Below are 15,714 nucleotides of genomic sequence, written 5' to 3'. Positions count from 1 at the left end.
TGAAGACATATTTGCCATTTTTTGAGAGGAGATGGGGAATTGTCTTGGATAATACAGTGGTACCAACGTTATAAGTAAAATCTAGAATTACGAAGACCTTCAGTTCATAGTCTTTTATGACCCATATGCAGGTCAGGGCAATTTGAAGGATGATTTCTGGCAATATTTTCGTCAAATTCTTGTCGAATTTCTAAAAAGAGAAATCCTTTTTTAAATTATTTGTTGAAAAAAGAATCTGAACATCTTGTTTTCATTAGAATTCTGTTGACATCTTCAATAGCCTTAGGAAACTTTTAAATCTTAATATACCAAGGTATGGCGATTACCTTTTCTTACCAAGAGGGGTCCTAAGAGATCACATTGGTTTTTTAAGAAACCTGGTGTTATGATGGACTCCCTTCGTATGTTAAGGAACCTGGGATCATGAGAGACTCTCTTGGTATGTTAAGGAGCCTGGGATCATGAGGGACCACACGTTGGTACATGAAGAGTTAACAACCCTGCCATAAACACAATGTCAGTGTTAAATTCTCTCTCACGAAAATTTATTGCATTAAATAAATACTTGGCCATAAAAGTTTCTGCACGTTTCTAAATTTTATTACCTCGCAATATTTAAAATTAAGTATGCAATATTTAAAGTTAAGTAAAATTAGAAATTAAAAGTTTCTAAATTTATTATCTTGCAATATTTTTGTATTTTTTAATAATCAGTGAAGCTTGGGAGAGATTACCCCTCTCCTCAGATAATAGATAATCAAGAGGGCACGTGAAATATCAGATTCTGTCTCTTGTGACTGACTGTACGTCGACGAAGAAGTTTGTTTCGCATCTAACTAATTGCACTAATAACGCATTACACCTCTAGCATCGATTAGCTTAAGGATATGTGTTCTCGTTCGGATGCCATTCGTCGAAACGAAATTAGAGGTTTCTCGTTAGAGAATCGAGCACAGATACAATGAGTCAGAAAATTATTTGTGCACTCGGTTTGCGTATGATAATATTATACAGTGGAACTTCGAAGTTCGAACACAATTGGTTTCAGGATGTCGACTTTGAAGTTGTTCAGCTTTCGAGCGAAACTTTTCCATTTGAAATAATGTGAATTGAATTAATTCGTTCTCGATCCCCAAAACTGACACAATACGAAATATTTTATTCTAAGTATCTATTGTGAGAGATCATATTGTTAAGTTTAATAATTAAATATTTTAAATTTATAATGATATATACATATATGAAAAATATTGTATAATCTTTGATTAATTAATTAGTAGTTTCTGTTTGAAATCTACTAAGGAAGGGTCGTGGTTCATAAATATTGTATTATTAATAATATTTCCATCATTTAAAGAGACGTTGTCTCTTTAAAAATATGTCTGATTTTCGATTTTTTGTTCGAGTTTCAAAGCAGGATTTTCCTCGACATTTTTGTTCGAGTTTCAAATTGTTCGAACTTCGAGATTTCACTGTATAGGAAAATAGTATATTACTAGGGACTGCTTCGTTCAGTAGTCTTGCATTTAAACATGGTATTGTCATCTGAAAGATTCAATACTGTACAATAAAATAGTAATACAATGGCTATGATAATTTGTGAGTCAAAAGTAGATATATGGATTGTTTATTATAAAATTAATATAAGTTTATTTTTGCTACATCCAAATTTTTAAATTTTTTGCACTAAATTATACATTATTTGTTTTTTCAATTTTCCCTAAATTAGACTTATAGCATTTTAATTATAAACGATTCGTTTGAGCACTTAGTTTTCATATAATAATCATATGCAAGAAAATATGTTACAATAAAAGCTGAAGAAATCTTTTCATGAATATTTAAATTTCATCTGCTAATTTTTTATTGATGTCTTCGAACTATAAGAATTCTATTTCCTATTGTTACATAAATTAGTAATTATAATATACATTATACAAATGCTATTTTGGCTCATAAATTATCACCTGTTTTCTATTATTTTGTTATTATACAGTATTGAGTGTTTTAGACGAAAAGATCGTCTTTAAATACAATATCTTATTAAAGAAAACAGTTTTTACTAATAAGCTATTTTACCACGTAAAATATTATTATATACAAAAATTAGCTACGCAAATACTTTTTCGATTTACTGTATCTCGATCGGGGAACAGTGTTTTCTGAGGTTTTCAACGTGTCGACAAGCCTGTACGTCCATTTATCGATTCTCGACACGCATTAGATATTTCGCAAAGAGAAAACGTCAAATCTTTCCGCGATATTCCTCCATAGGATAATTAGCGTGTACTAATTAATGTTGTGTACGGGGACGATCGTTGATTGCATATCGATACTCGAATCTAGAGCACGAAGCAAGAAAATAACTTTGTGATAACATAGAACGCCCACAATTGCAATTTGGTTTTATATTTATGAAAATAATAGCATGTACTTAAATGACAATTATGTGGTGCATTGGTATATTTTTCATTAAATTGAATAGTGCCAAATCATATAAATATACGTATAATGTATCGTAGATTTTTAAAATATTGAAGTTTCTACAAAAACTTGGAAGGTGGTTAAAGCGAGTCTTGTTTCATTTATTTGTTGGACATTTCTGAACGATTCGATTTTTTATTGAGAAAAGATTTACTTGCAACAGCTGATCGTCAAGAGTTAAAATAGTTTTTAATATATTTTCTAATCACTTTTCTAACCAAGGAAGAATTCTTTCAGAAAGGTACACTTTTTCTCGTATCAAGGTTACTTCATAGCCTCTTTGAGTTCTTAAACAGATTAAAATTCGAGTTTTGCTTTTATCTGGCTTATTATAGAGGGTGTGAGACGACAGGTGCCAGAAAAGGGAAATCAGTAGAGTAAGTCTTGAGTCAGACACACCAAAGTCAGCAGAATAAGCCCTGAGTCAAGCACAGCAGAGTCAGTAGAATAAGTCACGAGTCAGACATAGCGAATTCAAATTTCTGACACCTGTCGTTGAAAACCTTGTACAGTAATTTGATTTACCACATTATAGATATTCTCAAAATTTATAATAACGACTGAACCATTTTCTCTCATCGTTTCAACTCGTCTAACATTTCCTCTCGCTTCGTCGCTTAAATCGATTCCAAAAGGTATCAGCATGCAATCAAAGCAGACCCTGTAAGAAAGATTTCTAGAGACATTGAGGAAACGATACGCAGGAAGTCTTATCGCTGCTCAATTTAATATCCAAACCGACAATTTATCGAACACAGTTTACATTTCTAACTCCCTCGAGTCGGCGAACGATAGTAATCCTCGTAATACAGTAGTAATAAGACAATTACGATTCGACGGTAACTAAACGTCGTTTATTGGAAACACACTGCCTCTGAACATGTACATACATTGTATCACACGTTAATACTACTGGCTGTAAGAGTATCGAGGTAATCGAGAACGTAGAGAGTTGTAACTATTGAGCAGTTGTAATTTTTATCATTGTCGCAACTCGACAGAATATTTCGTCTCGTATTTCATTGTAATACGACACACACAGTTCAACGTCCATTCTTATAGTAGGATATTCAATTCTTCTTGTAATCGAATAAATATCATTTTCAATTCGATCCAGAGGCTTGTGATTCGATCAACTATCTATTCGTTCGATGAAACCTCGAAGTACGTTGATGAGTGGACTGCGAATTTTTAGGCATTTATGAAAGCTTCAAGTGTAAAATAAAATAACAAGATTCATTTGTTATTTATTACAAAGTATAGAAAATATGAAAAGTGTGAACTATAGTGCATGAAAAATAAAGCAAATTTTTAGTTCGATTCGATAAAAATCTGCAGTCTGTTGATGAGCGATTTAAACATGTTAGTTATTTAATTGGGGAAGGGGAGAATGTGTGGCTGCTTGATCACTTAACCGGGGAAGGATAGAATAACTTAGAACTTGATAATTATCAGCTGAAGAAAAAGAATTAATATAACTTAGATAACATGTAGCACTACAAATGTAATCAACAAAATTATACTTTCTAATTATACTTTCTAATTAATTTTGCTGGGCCTACTGGTAACCTGGTTAAAATATCAGAGTCACATATGGTAAAATACTCCTACGAGTATTTTATTTCACTTTATTCACAATATAATAGTCTTCATTACTTAGATTAACTTTGAGTAATAAAATGATTCACAGCAAGACAATTTTTTAATTCAGAAAAGACTTCAGAGCTTGAAACTTGTTGAAACTTCGAGGTTTCTCGAGTCACTCGTTTACTTTAAGTTGAGATGCCAGCCATGGATACTGTTGCATTCGTTATTTCATTTGAACGGAATGGATTTTGTTAATTTGGTTAATTAGCCCTTTCAGCTCCGAGGCGAATAACGTACAGGAATGTTGACGATATGAGATCTAAATAATCTGAATGAGAGCGATTCAGCACGTCTCGTCTGAAAGGGTTATTGATGAGGACATACAGGACAGCAGGTTCGTGTAAACGGTTCGTTTTTAGAGGTACCTATTTTGGTTTCGTGTAAGTAACGAAAAGCAATTGTGACGTCCACACACGACGGTGTTTTATTTATTTCTCACTACGATGCGTTTCACTGTCACTCGGTTTATACATATACCTCTAACTACACTTCTTTATCACACTTCATTTGTACTCTGCCGTATTGTCAAGTACACTCTGGCAAATTCATAAGTGGTGGTATCAAGAGAACATTAAAGATTGGTTGAAAATTTATTGCTGATATTAACGAAGAAACTTATCAAATATTTAACAAATAGGAAAATTTCTTGTTTCAAACTGGATTGAGTTTATTTCCTATTATTTCTAACATTTCTTTCCTTATAATATTAGTTACAGGAAATTTGTTTTTGTTGAAATTTGTTGAAAGTGTAAACTTTGTTACAGAGGCAAAAATTTCTATACATTTTAATTGCTTTTTTGAAATCACCTATTGAAATAAAAATATATTAATTTTGATGGAAGAACGAAATTAATAGGAATATACATTAATGCAAAATGGATCTGACAAAAATTAATGAATTTCAAAAGAGACTCATTTCAAAAAGGTATGTTTTTTTAAGAGAAACGTTCTAATGAGTATACAATATTATTACAGTTTCTTTGCCACGCAATAAATGTATAATCGCAAACACGACAGTATGTGTAGATTTGACGTGCATCGTAAACTCTATATTCTGAATTGCTACTATTTCAAAGAAATTTTGAAAGCAGTAAGAAGAAAAGAAACCCTCGAGGTTTTCACAAGAAATTTCCACGCGACCTTACCTTCTATCAAGCTTTGAAACACGCTGCACTTTTCACTGTAACGAGCACCTGTTTGCATAAAAAAGTGGGGCATAGAGCGTAGGCCTCTATTTAAGAGCAAGAAATCTGGAATACCACGATTTATGAACTAATCTACTCATCTCACACTTCCTTTCTTTAACAAACCGACACTACCGTGACACATTTTCCTTTTCACCCTCGGTCACCGAGGAATTTTCTTTCTCTCTCACTCTATCTCTATCTCTCTGGCTCCACGTGATCATACGTTGCCTCGTTTTCTGCTCTCGTTTAAGCCTTTGAAGCACCGTTGTCAAAGGTGCTGTCTTTCGCGCGATATTGCAGAGTCCGCTGGCAAACGAGGAGTGACGATATTTGCGCGTCGCGTAATGACCAATTCTCTTTGCGAAAACTTTTATTCGAGACACGATATTTTCCCATCAACGCTAGACAGAAGACGAATTAACATTACACGCAAGTTTTCTTTCTTGAATGCGTGCTTCAAAGGATTAATTACATGTTCGCTCGGCTGTGAAGCGACTCGAATTATTCCGCCTCGGCGCAGCCCCTTTCGAATTCAGATTTTCGACGATAGAAAAACGCACTTTGATCCTCCTGCCTTTAGATGTGCTGGACGAGTCACGTTACTGTGTCGTCTGAACTTTCTTGCGAGCTGTTTACTGCAGTAACAAATGTTTCAAACGAAAATTCTTTCGTCTCGCTTGATACACTTTTTCGTGTAGTAAATAATTTAGAAGAAAATTCAGGCGATACAGTTAAGTGATTCACCCTGTATTTGCTGGTAATTATGATAGTGGTCTAGGTCAAGAATTATAGAAAATTGAATTTTTCACTTAGTTTGTATGTAATATAAATTTATGTAACCCAAGAGAGTGAGAATTCGACTTTTTTGGATTTTTGATTTAAACCAGTTTCGTAATCACTGACATATACAGGATATTTCTGTGGTTGTAGGCAAGATAAGCTAAGTTACATGTGTTTGTTTTGAGATATTAGAGTTCCACTTTCCACTTGGAACTCTAATATTTAAATGGAAAAGTTCTTTTAAGATTCTCTCTTCTTTCTGAAGGTAGAAATTTTATAGTTTACATCTCAATTAAGGAGATATACCTTCACAAACATTATCTACCTTTAGACGTGGTTAAGGTGGTTTATTCCTTTAAATAAAAAATTTCTGTCAGTGCCCTTCCTTTATTATGAAAATACCACTTCCATATTCTAAATTAGCCCTTTGCACTCTTATGTCAGGTGTGATTCAACATCAGTGTTCTCTTCACAGGTATTCCTATATTGAGTCACTCATAACATTTTTAAATTGACTTGAATAATACAGAGTTCTCTACAAGAAAATTTATGTAAAAAATTGTGTCTGCAAAGAGTTGAAATAAGAGGAAATTCTTGAAAAGAAAATTTCCTAAAAGTTTGAGAATGTAGAGTGCTAAAGCCTCTCTTCAAATTTTTTGAAAATGTGATAAATTATTTCGTCCCACAGCCACAGATTTTTCAATAATTCCATACCATCGATGGGCGTCGAGTTTCACTAGAAACTCGACAAAGGAGGATCTCGGAATTATTTCTGGCAACGAAATTACGTAAATCGATCGCCAAACGAAATTCAACCCCTCTGTACACAGCGGACGAACGAAATGGTTCGATCGCTTCCGGCGAGGCGTGTGTTACGGAAAGTAAAATAGGAAATTGTGTGTGTGACATTGTAGGATGAAGAGAAAAAAGACAGCAGAAAATTCGAGAAAAATGATGAAATACCTAGCGAATTCGAGTGTTGCTTTTGTACTACGAAGGTATTTACGATCACTAACGTTCTTCCTTAGGCGGCACTACATACACCAATGGGCTGTCGAGAGAATTCGAGGGACCGAAGGGGACTGAATACTTTCTGCTTGAACATTCTTCTTTTTTTCTCTTCTTTTTTTTTTTTTAATTGTATCTGTCTCTCTTTCTCTGTCGACTCTGCGTGTCGTCGTCGCTCTTCACTCTTCTCGCTTAACTGTTCCAGCGACACAGTGTTCCGAAATGGTTGTCTGACTATGAAAGAAGAACTAAATTTCTGATTATTTGATCTGTGATGTGTAAAAATATTGTTTACATAGGATGATAACTAAATTTTAGTGGTTCTTGTTTCTCTTTCCAGTAAGTGACGAATCATTCTATGCTTCATGGACTTTGTAGAGAAGCGTACCTTATTTTTGTGAACACGAAAATTGAGAAAATTTGTGGCAGTTTTGAGCAGACTGAAAATTAAAAATAGTCAATTATTTAGTGTAGCTATGTTAGTTTTTGAAGCAGAATTCTTGCTTAAAGTTTTGTCGTTAATTTATTGTAGCTTGGGTTCAATTCTGTGGCTTCTGTAATGTCAGCTGTTACTTTTTGCTGCTTTCTTTATTATGTAGTTTTGAAGTCGATCAATCCGTGTCTGTCAAAGTACAGACTGATGTCACCTATCGTTTGGCTATTTGAAATTATCTGTAGACTAAATGTGGTTTACACAGTCTTTAGCCATTTGTGAAAGAATTGTTAGATACATTATTGATACGACTTTTATTTTACATAAAATAGTGTTGAATAGCTTTCATTGGGCACTTAGAGTAAAAGACTAAGTTACAGTCGCTTTAAGGATTGATTCTAAACGATTAACTGTAAAACAAAATTTTCACGTTAAAAATTTTTTGAAGCTCAGGATTTCTTGTACCTGCCAATTCTTGAATACGTATTATTATTATTATTGTTCTAATATTATTGCATAATTTTTTTTATTCAACAATCAAAGGCCTGTGTTTCTCTTATATTTCTCATTATTTAATATATTTAAACTAAAAAATTCGGTAATTCTCAAAGTTTCTGTTTTTACTATAAAATTGATTGATTTAAAAACAGTATCTCAGGACCTATTACTATCACTTAATCATTATCACTTACAGTATTAAATAGATTGCAGATTTTTATACAGTTGTGAGAATCTGAAATGTAGAAAAAGTTACAGAATACGTGTAATATTTAAAAATATAGAAAATATGAAAATTAGAGTACAAATTACACGTATTATTTGAAAGATGAAGGAAATTTTTATTTAGGTTCCTTTTCTTTGACTGTGTTCATGAAAATATGGAATTGCATAATAGTCCTCAGTGTATTTATATATAAATAAAGGTATACTTATATACATACAAAGGTGAGTCTACATTATATGTTATATAACAAAGTTATATAACTTTTTAGAAAATAGAAATGAGACACATTTCTCTCTTCTAAAAAGTTACATAACATATAGTGTAGACCCGCCTTAACAAATTTCCAGAATTTTCACTTTTTATTCAAATAATTCAGCTTTGTTTAAGTTTCAAATAGTTCGACTTCATAAACCAACAAAATCAAGGAATATTTGTATCGTTAATAAGCTAACTTATTCTGGATAATTGATATTTATTATAGTTACTATAGGTATCCACTTTTAAGGTGGAATATACAGTGTCTTCCATCCAGACATCCCTTTCGGAACACTGTGTGACAGTCCGATGCGAGAGCAGCGACGATCCGCCAGCTCTCGCGTGTCCGTTTGTCGTCCCTTCGCTTCAAGGTTGTCCGTTTCGCCATTTGTTTCCGTTCTAAGGCCGATTGCACGGTTTTTACGTACATACATAGTCCACTGGGTGTATGCACTGCCTCCCCTCTCCCTCTCACCTTCAAAACAGAGCACAACTTTTCCATTGACACGATACTACCTCAGTTTCATTCAAAGCTTTAGACGCAACCGTAGCTCCTCCACTAATTTGATTTGCGTGTGAAATGGCTATTATGTGGGTCAAGGCGGCGGGCGTCGAAACGCGATGCCTTTAGCCTCTGACCCCGGCGCACAGCCCTCTTCACTTGATCCCACGTAGAGCGCCATAGCGTTGCTCCGCGAGAAAGTCTATCCAGTTCGGTGGCATGCGGGTAGCGTTTGTCTAACGACTCGGGTTTCCTTTATATAATAGATAAGCGAGTCTTATGGATCACCTGATGGCAGAGCTGGGCATTATTTTCTGAATGTGTGTACAGGGACATTCGACAAGATTTGCTACACCAGTTATTTGAAAACTGTTTGCTAAGATGGATTGATACTGTAGAGGGTGTTTCTGAAATACTTGTCAATGCTTCAAGAGCTGAATATACACAGTAAAATAAGCAAGTTAATAAATATATAGTTAATAAATAAATAGTAATAAATATATGAAATAGAGAGAGGAAAAGAGTCGAGGGAAGTGTCTTGGCCTGGGTCTGCTAGTGGACTCATTAGTGAGGCTACCTGGCTGACCCTGCCTTAGACGATGGTCATTAGAGGATAGTCAGGTCAAGTCAGATCAGATCAGAAAGTTGTATTTGTAAGAAAGAATAGCTAGGTGACTACTTTCGGGAAAGTGGTAAGTAGGAGAACGTCCCCCTAATGGCGAAGTATTTTGTGGAGGTGTCGCCACAAATATCATAACGAATATATGCCCTACACATTTTAATTCTCTAGCTATGGATGATTAAAGAAACTATTCGAAATGTCCACCCTGTGTCTCAACATTCGCTATTGCACGCTTTAGGCTGCAGTTACAGTGAACGTGTTTTCTGACAGACTGATGTTCTGATGAATCTGCTTGAATAATTATCGTCTGAGCTTGGATATATTCGTCAGAACTTGGGGCTGGGTCCCAATGAGGTGGATTTGGTGTTGTCCATCCCATAATTAATCCAGCCTAGAGCAAAACTCCTTATATGGTCCATGATGGTCAAGCGTGGGCTTCTGTACTCATCCTAGTGATTCTGGTATAGATCAGGGCTAATTCGTCTAGGTCTGTTTCCCTTTGCAAGTGGTATATCACCTCATAGGTCTGTTTCCCTTTGCAAGTGGTATATCACCTCATAGGTCTGTTTCCCTTTGCAAGTAGTATATCACCTCAGCACCATTGGGATAGGTTTAAGAATTAGTCTGCTATGAAGAGTCAACTACGATGCTGAACATAAATGCTAAAAATTTGTATTATACATTCATCAGAATATCAGTTCATCAAAAATGCATCTACTGTAATCACATCGAGTGTTGCACTCGCTCACAAATATCAGGCGTTTCTCGAGTAGTCTCAAATATATTTTGTATCCTTTCTTGTAGTCTGTGTATACTGTTGATTTGCATTGAATACACAATAGATTTTAAATAACCATAGGTAAAAATCTAATGGGTTGGGGTCAGGAGACCATGATGGCTACGTGGTGTCCACCTCGCCTTATTCACCGATTTGCGAAGGTGTTGTTTATGTCTGATCTTTGCATAGTAATGAATGTATATAGTAGTGTGTGTTGAGAGACGTGGCGAATACTTTCGAACAATTTTTTTTATCATCCATAACTTGTAGAATAAGGTATGTAGGACATACAATTATGTTCACATGACATTTTTTATTTACATTAATGCGTAGATTTAGCTCCTGAAGTTTTGACATGTATTTCTGAAACACCTTGTACAATATAAATATATATAAATGTAATGATGTCATAAAACTTGTTATAAAAACAAAACGAAATATTCTATACTGGATATGCTAACTAAAGTGTTGCAAGCTGCTTTCTCAGAATCTAATGAAGACATCGACTTCATTCGACTTTTAAATTAAGTGAGGCAGAAGGGTTAATGTTTTAATGAACACGTTTTCTTAAGCTGACTTCTGGAAGAAAAGAGGGTCTCCAACATTGTTTTAAATGGGGGATGGGTTTAATTCCTTGTTACGATGCAGTTGTGATAAAACTGAATAGCATTTGCTTGAACCATTTTTTTTTTATTGTGCATAGTTATAAAGTTATAATGAGGAATTTGTTCTGAAGGAACAAGCAAATAAAGAAAAAATATCTGAATAGTATTATTTTATTAATTCCAAGATTTCTTTTTATGAATTTCTGTAAACAGTTTTCAAGTAATTTGGTTGGCAGAAGATAACTTCGAATTCGAATAAATTCTTAGTCGTCGAATATTTCATTCGAATAATTTTTTGTTATCTGTGATGGATTATCTTTTTAATTTAGATAATACCTATACAATTATTTAAATAGTAAAACAATTACCCACAGTAGAACATTCTTTGAAGTGTTTTGAATAAAACAGGACAGTGACTCGAATAAATTTCTTTTAATCGAGTATCTCATTCCAATAAAAATCATTCGTTGCTAAAAAACTATTCGAAGAAATATTCATTCGATTAAAACTATATATATTTAATTATGGAGAATAAAAATGTATTACTTTTAATTATCTATAACATAAACGTTGCCCATCTCTTGCAAATAGAGTATAGTGCCATTGTTTTAGAAGAAGCTCAGTATTATCGTGCATTAATTTGGTTTAATTTTTTATTTATAATTAGTATGTCTGATGAATAATGTTCACGCAAAGTTTTGCTATCAATGATGAAATAGAAATGTATGAAAAATACAATTCAAGTTTGAACTATTTTACGCGATGGAGGGATATGAATTTTAAATTTGAATGCTGTTTGGTGAGCTGTGGTCGCTGAAAGCAGCGCGGGAAATTTAAATAAGCGCGAGATTTAAATAAGCATGAATTCTAATAAAGCTGCACATTTAGAATCCACAATATTGCCTCGATGTAAATTCGCCACTTGTAATCAGACTTAGAGTTTAACCTTTAACAATTCAGTTTTTTTAATAATTCTTGAAAATTCTTGAAAATTATTAAAATAAACAAAATTTGTTTAGAAAACTTTGGTAAAATAATTTAGTGTATAAAACAAGGGATTCTGTACGTAAATCAATTTGAATAAATAACTTCTTTCAAACAAATAGCCCACTGAGCTCATATCGAATGACACTATATTCTCTAAAATATTCTTTACTCTGTAAACTAAATACAGTTTATGAAAACACAATTCCAATTAAATGCACTTTATCAACATGCTTCACCTATAAAAAAAATATATACTTGTATTCCTCCGCCACGTGAAATACGTTAAATTTCCTTTTAAGCATTTTTATGACATATACACACTTCATCCTTGACCCCAAAATTTTCCGTAGACATTCTCCACGTTACGTACTATTTATAAACGAAAAATTAGATCAGATCGGAACATGACAAGGTTGAGCCTCTCTTATTAGTCCACCTACTTTCTCAATTTTAACTTTGTTCGATCAGTCTTCGTGTTCGTATGTATGCAAGTGTACGTACCAATTGCACGGATTTGAACATGCGAGATAGATTCAGAGTTCGATCCCTAGATTTCTAGAGAACTAGGAATGAAAGCTTCGAGTTTCTCTGGAACTTAGCGACTAATTGTTAGCTATGCTGTTAGAGTAGTGTCTTTTGGTCTCTGTGATACTGCCTGTGCTCCAAACTGGGTATACTTACTATTGGGAGTATCACAAGTACTAGGTATCTGCGAATTCGACTTATCTCTCGATGCCCTAAGCTTTAACTAAGCTTGAACTTCGATTTTTGAATAACTTATTAACAAATTCTTTATCTACAAATTTGAAAATCTGTTCGTCTATAATTGTACTGATTTTCTTCTTTTTTATTTTTCTTTAATTTTACTAACAGGGAAAATTTTGTCCCACAATTATGAAGATCGTTTAACGTTCCTACACGTGAAAATGTTTCAGCGCCAATCGCCTTCGAATTATTCGCACATGCCTACTACATGTTTTTATTCGAATCGATACACTCTTCATGACGGATAATTTCCTGCTTTCAATTCGAAAACGGACGCTCGGTTCCGCACGCTAGGCCCGTGCATGAATTACTCTGGCGGTCGTTCCGAAAGGATTTGACTCGTGTTAAGGCAATTTGCTGGCAAGCTGGTAACGAGTCAAACGAATGTCTTAACGCGAGCCAATATTTCAAAGTGGAACACAGTTAGCTGGGAGCAGTCCTTCGGGCCGAAAATTTATTGCGGGAGCACTTGGTATGCACGTCGTACATATTGTTCGTTGTCTATTTTGTAGCAGGTTCTTCGTTAAGTATTACTCGATCTTGTAAGATGAATTATCTTATATAGCACAGAGACGTCTTAAAAACGTCTTAAAGATAGACAGTAGAATTCTAAAAGGTCCAAAAGACGTCTTTGAAATTTTCAATGTTACGAATCAGTATATTTTTAGGACATCTTAAAAGACATTTGTAAGACGTCTTGAAGACATCCAAATTACGTTTATAAGATATTCAAATAAAAGGCAGACGTCTTAAAGATACTCAAATTACGTCCATAAGACATTCACACAGAAATAGACATTTTAAAGACATCCAAATTACGTCTGTAAGACGTCCAGATGAAGAATAGACGTCTCTAAGACGTTCAGATGAAGAATAGACGTCTCTAAGACGTTCAAAAACGTAAGTCTTTAAGACGTCTTACGAACATAAATTTTGGAAGTCTTTAAGACGTACGTTGTCAGATGTTTTTAAGTCCAAATTATTTTGTGAGATGTTCAAGTATTAATAGACATAAAATAGACGTCTTCAAGACGTCGTGTGCTATCTGGGATCTGCTTTGGGATTTTCTATACGTGTTCCACTAACAATATTTCAAATATGCAAGATAAGATAATTTCTTTTCATTACTAATATAAATTTGACTTTTATATTGCATCGAATGAGAAGATTTTGCTTTGTATTTTTAAAGGATGAATAAATCTGTAATCTAAAAAGTCGCTGGTTTAGAGAAATTTGTACTTGGAATATATGGAAAAAATCAAATTTTATTTTCCTTTTGTAAAAATAAAATATAAATGAAGTTAGATGTGAGTTTGACAATTTGAACTCTTAAAAAATGGTTTAGATTTGGTTAAGAGAAGTGCATCTTATATAATTAAGACGTTCTATATCTACATATGAGATCTCTAATAAAAGCATCTCTACAGATGCTTTTCAGTTTACATTCTGACTCAAATCAGTAGAAATTTTTTAAAAAAGAAGTTGAAAAGATATCTAAAATCTAAAATATGGTTGTAGAAAGTAACAGATTGTACATCAATAACTGAGTATAATTTTAATATAATTTTCTTGAAAATAAAGTTATCTTCAGCAGGATTATTTGTGGGATAATGAAATATTTTTAAAATTGATTTTTAAACGTGCCATAATTTATGTATATTTAAAAAAATGTTTTTGTAATTTTTTACTCTACAGAGAAAACAATTTTCAGGGGTAAAAATGTATTCTTAAAAGTTATCCGAAAAAACTTTTAGTGGAACATTCTCTGATTATAATCTTATGATATAATTGAACTTTGAGGCGACTATGGTTTTCTATTTTCTCTTCCAGAAAGCAGGAAATTACTCCTAAGTGATATTTCTCTTACACGACGATTGAATGTCTGAGATGAACGACACTAATTTACCTTCTAATTCCTTGAATTTTTCATTAGTTCATTGGCTGCATAGAGCAAGAGACACGCATACAACTAAACTTTCACTTCATCATAGTACGTGGCATGATACGCGGATACAGTATGTACATAGATACACGCGATCTGATAGTAAAATTAGTGAAAACGAGAACCAGCTACTTGGAATCGTGTTTGTCAACAGACTTATGCTTTCAATTTCAATTTATAAAGAAAAAGAGAAAAGAAATCACAGCTTTACAGAAAATCAAGATCTACGATTCCTTTTTCTCTTCATTTTTTGAGTACTGTGACTCCCATTAATGATCAAACTCTCAAAAATATATTTAAATACCAGATTACAGGATAGTGTATACATGGATACCCAAAAGGAAAATTGTATTGATTTTTTACACACTATAATATTATTAAAATAGTAGAAACAATATTGATTCTAGTATTACACAAATATTTGGATACTTTACAAAAATAAGTCCTAGAATTAAAATAATAATCTGCAAAGGCTTGACCATCTCTGTGAAATAAGATGGTCCACAGAATTTGCAAAAAACAATAAGAACTACATTAAAAAAAAATTACAAAATCGTTTGTAGAAGTATTTACTCAACAAAATTGGTATTCAACCAAATCCCAAAATATGGTTAAATATTTTAATTAAATTTGCAATCTGTTTGAACAGTATTGTATTTTTCGGTGTTTCTTCTTAAATTTAGACAACCTTGTATAATAAAACTAAACTTTCTTATTTTTGGTATCCATATAGGGTAGCCTATAGTTTTTTTTCCAAACTTCGCTAATGAATTCTGTAATAAATAAAAATGAAATTAAAATTTCACGTAACAAAAAGTCCATAAATGCTTCATTAAGAAGCTGTAACAAAAATATGAAGCCTGAAGAATACGATAATAAAGTAAATGTCGCAGTAGCTGACCATGTCCTGTTACATAAGCATTAACGCTAATTTTATCTACTTATCAAAATTAGGAATCATAAAATGCTGTATTCAGTTATAGGGAGCAATTCGA

The 15,714-nt window shown here is 33.3% G+C and overlaps 1 protein-coding gene across 9 annotated transcripts in view; it reads left to right on the top strand.

The window, feature by feature from the left end:
• The window catches only part of Shab (Shaker cognate b), an 87,117-nt gene that overhangs the window by 50,307 nt on the left and 21,096 nt on the right, over positions 1-15,714 (top strand). For 8 of the 9 annotated variants that reach the window (XR_013003182.1, XM_076391403.1, XM_076391401.1 and 5 more), the window contains exon 5: positions 7,013-7,096. The exons of the other annotated variant lie outside the window; for it this stretch is intronic. Coding sequence is in view for 7 of the 8 variants with exons in the window: in XM_076391403.1 (XP_076247518.1) it covers positions 7,013-7,096 (84 nt within the window). In the remaining variant the exon portion in view is untranslated. The remainder of the gene's footprint in view (positions 1-7,012; positions 7,097-15,714) is intronic. 9 annotated transcript variants of the gene reach the window in all.

The sequence above is a fragment of the Calliopsis andreniformis genome, unplaced genomic scaffold (genome assembly GCF_051401765.1).
Source record: "Calliopsis andreniformis isolate RMS-2024a unplaced genomic scaffold, iyCalAndr_principal scaffold0022, whole genome shotgun sequence".
Taxonomy (NCBI): domain Eukaryota; kingdom Metazoa; phylum Arthropoda; class Insecta; order Hymenoptera; family Andrenidae; genus Calliopsis; species Calliopsis andreniformis.
This window is presented reverse-complemented; position numbering and strand designations above follow the sequence as displayed.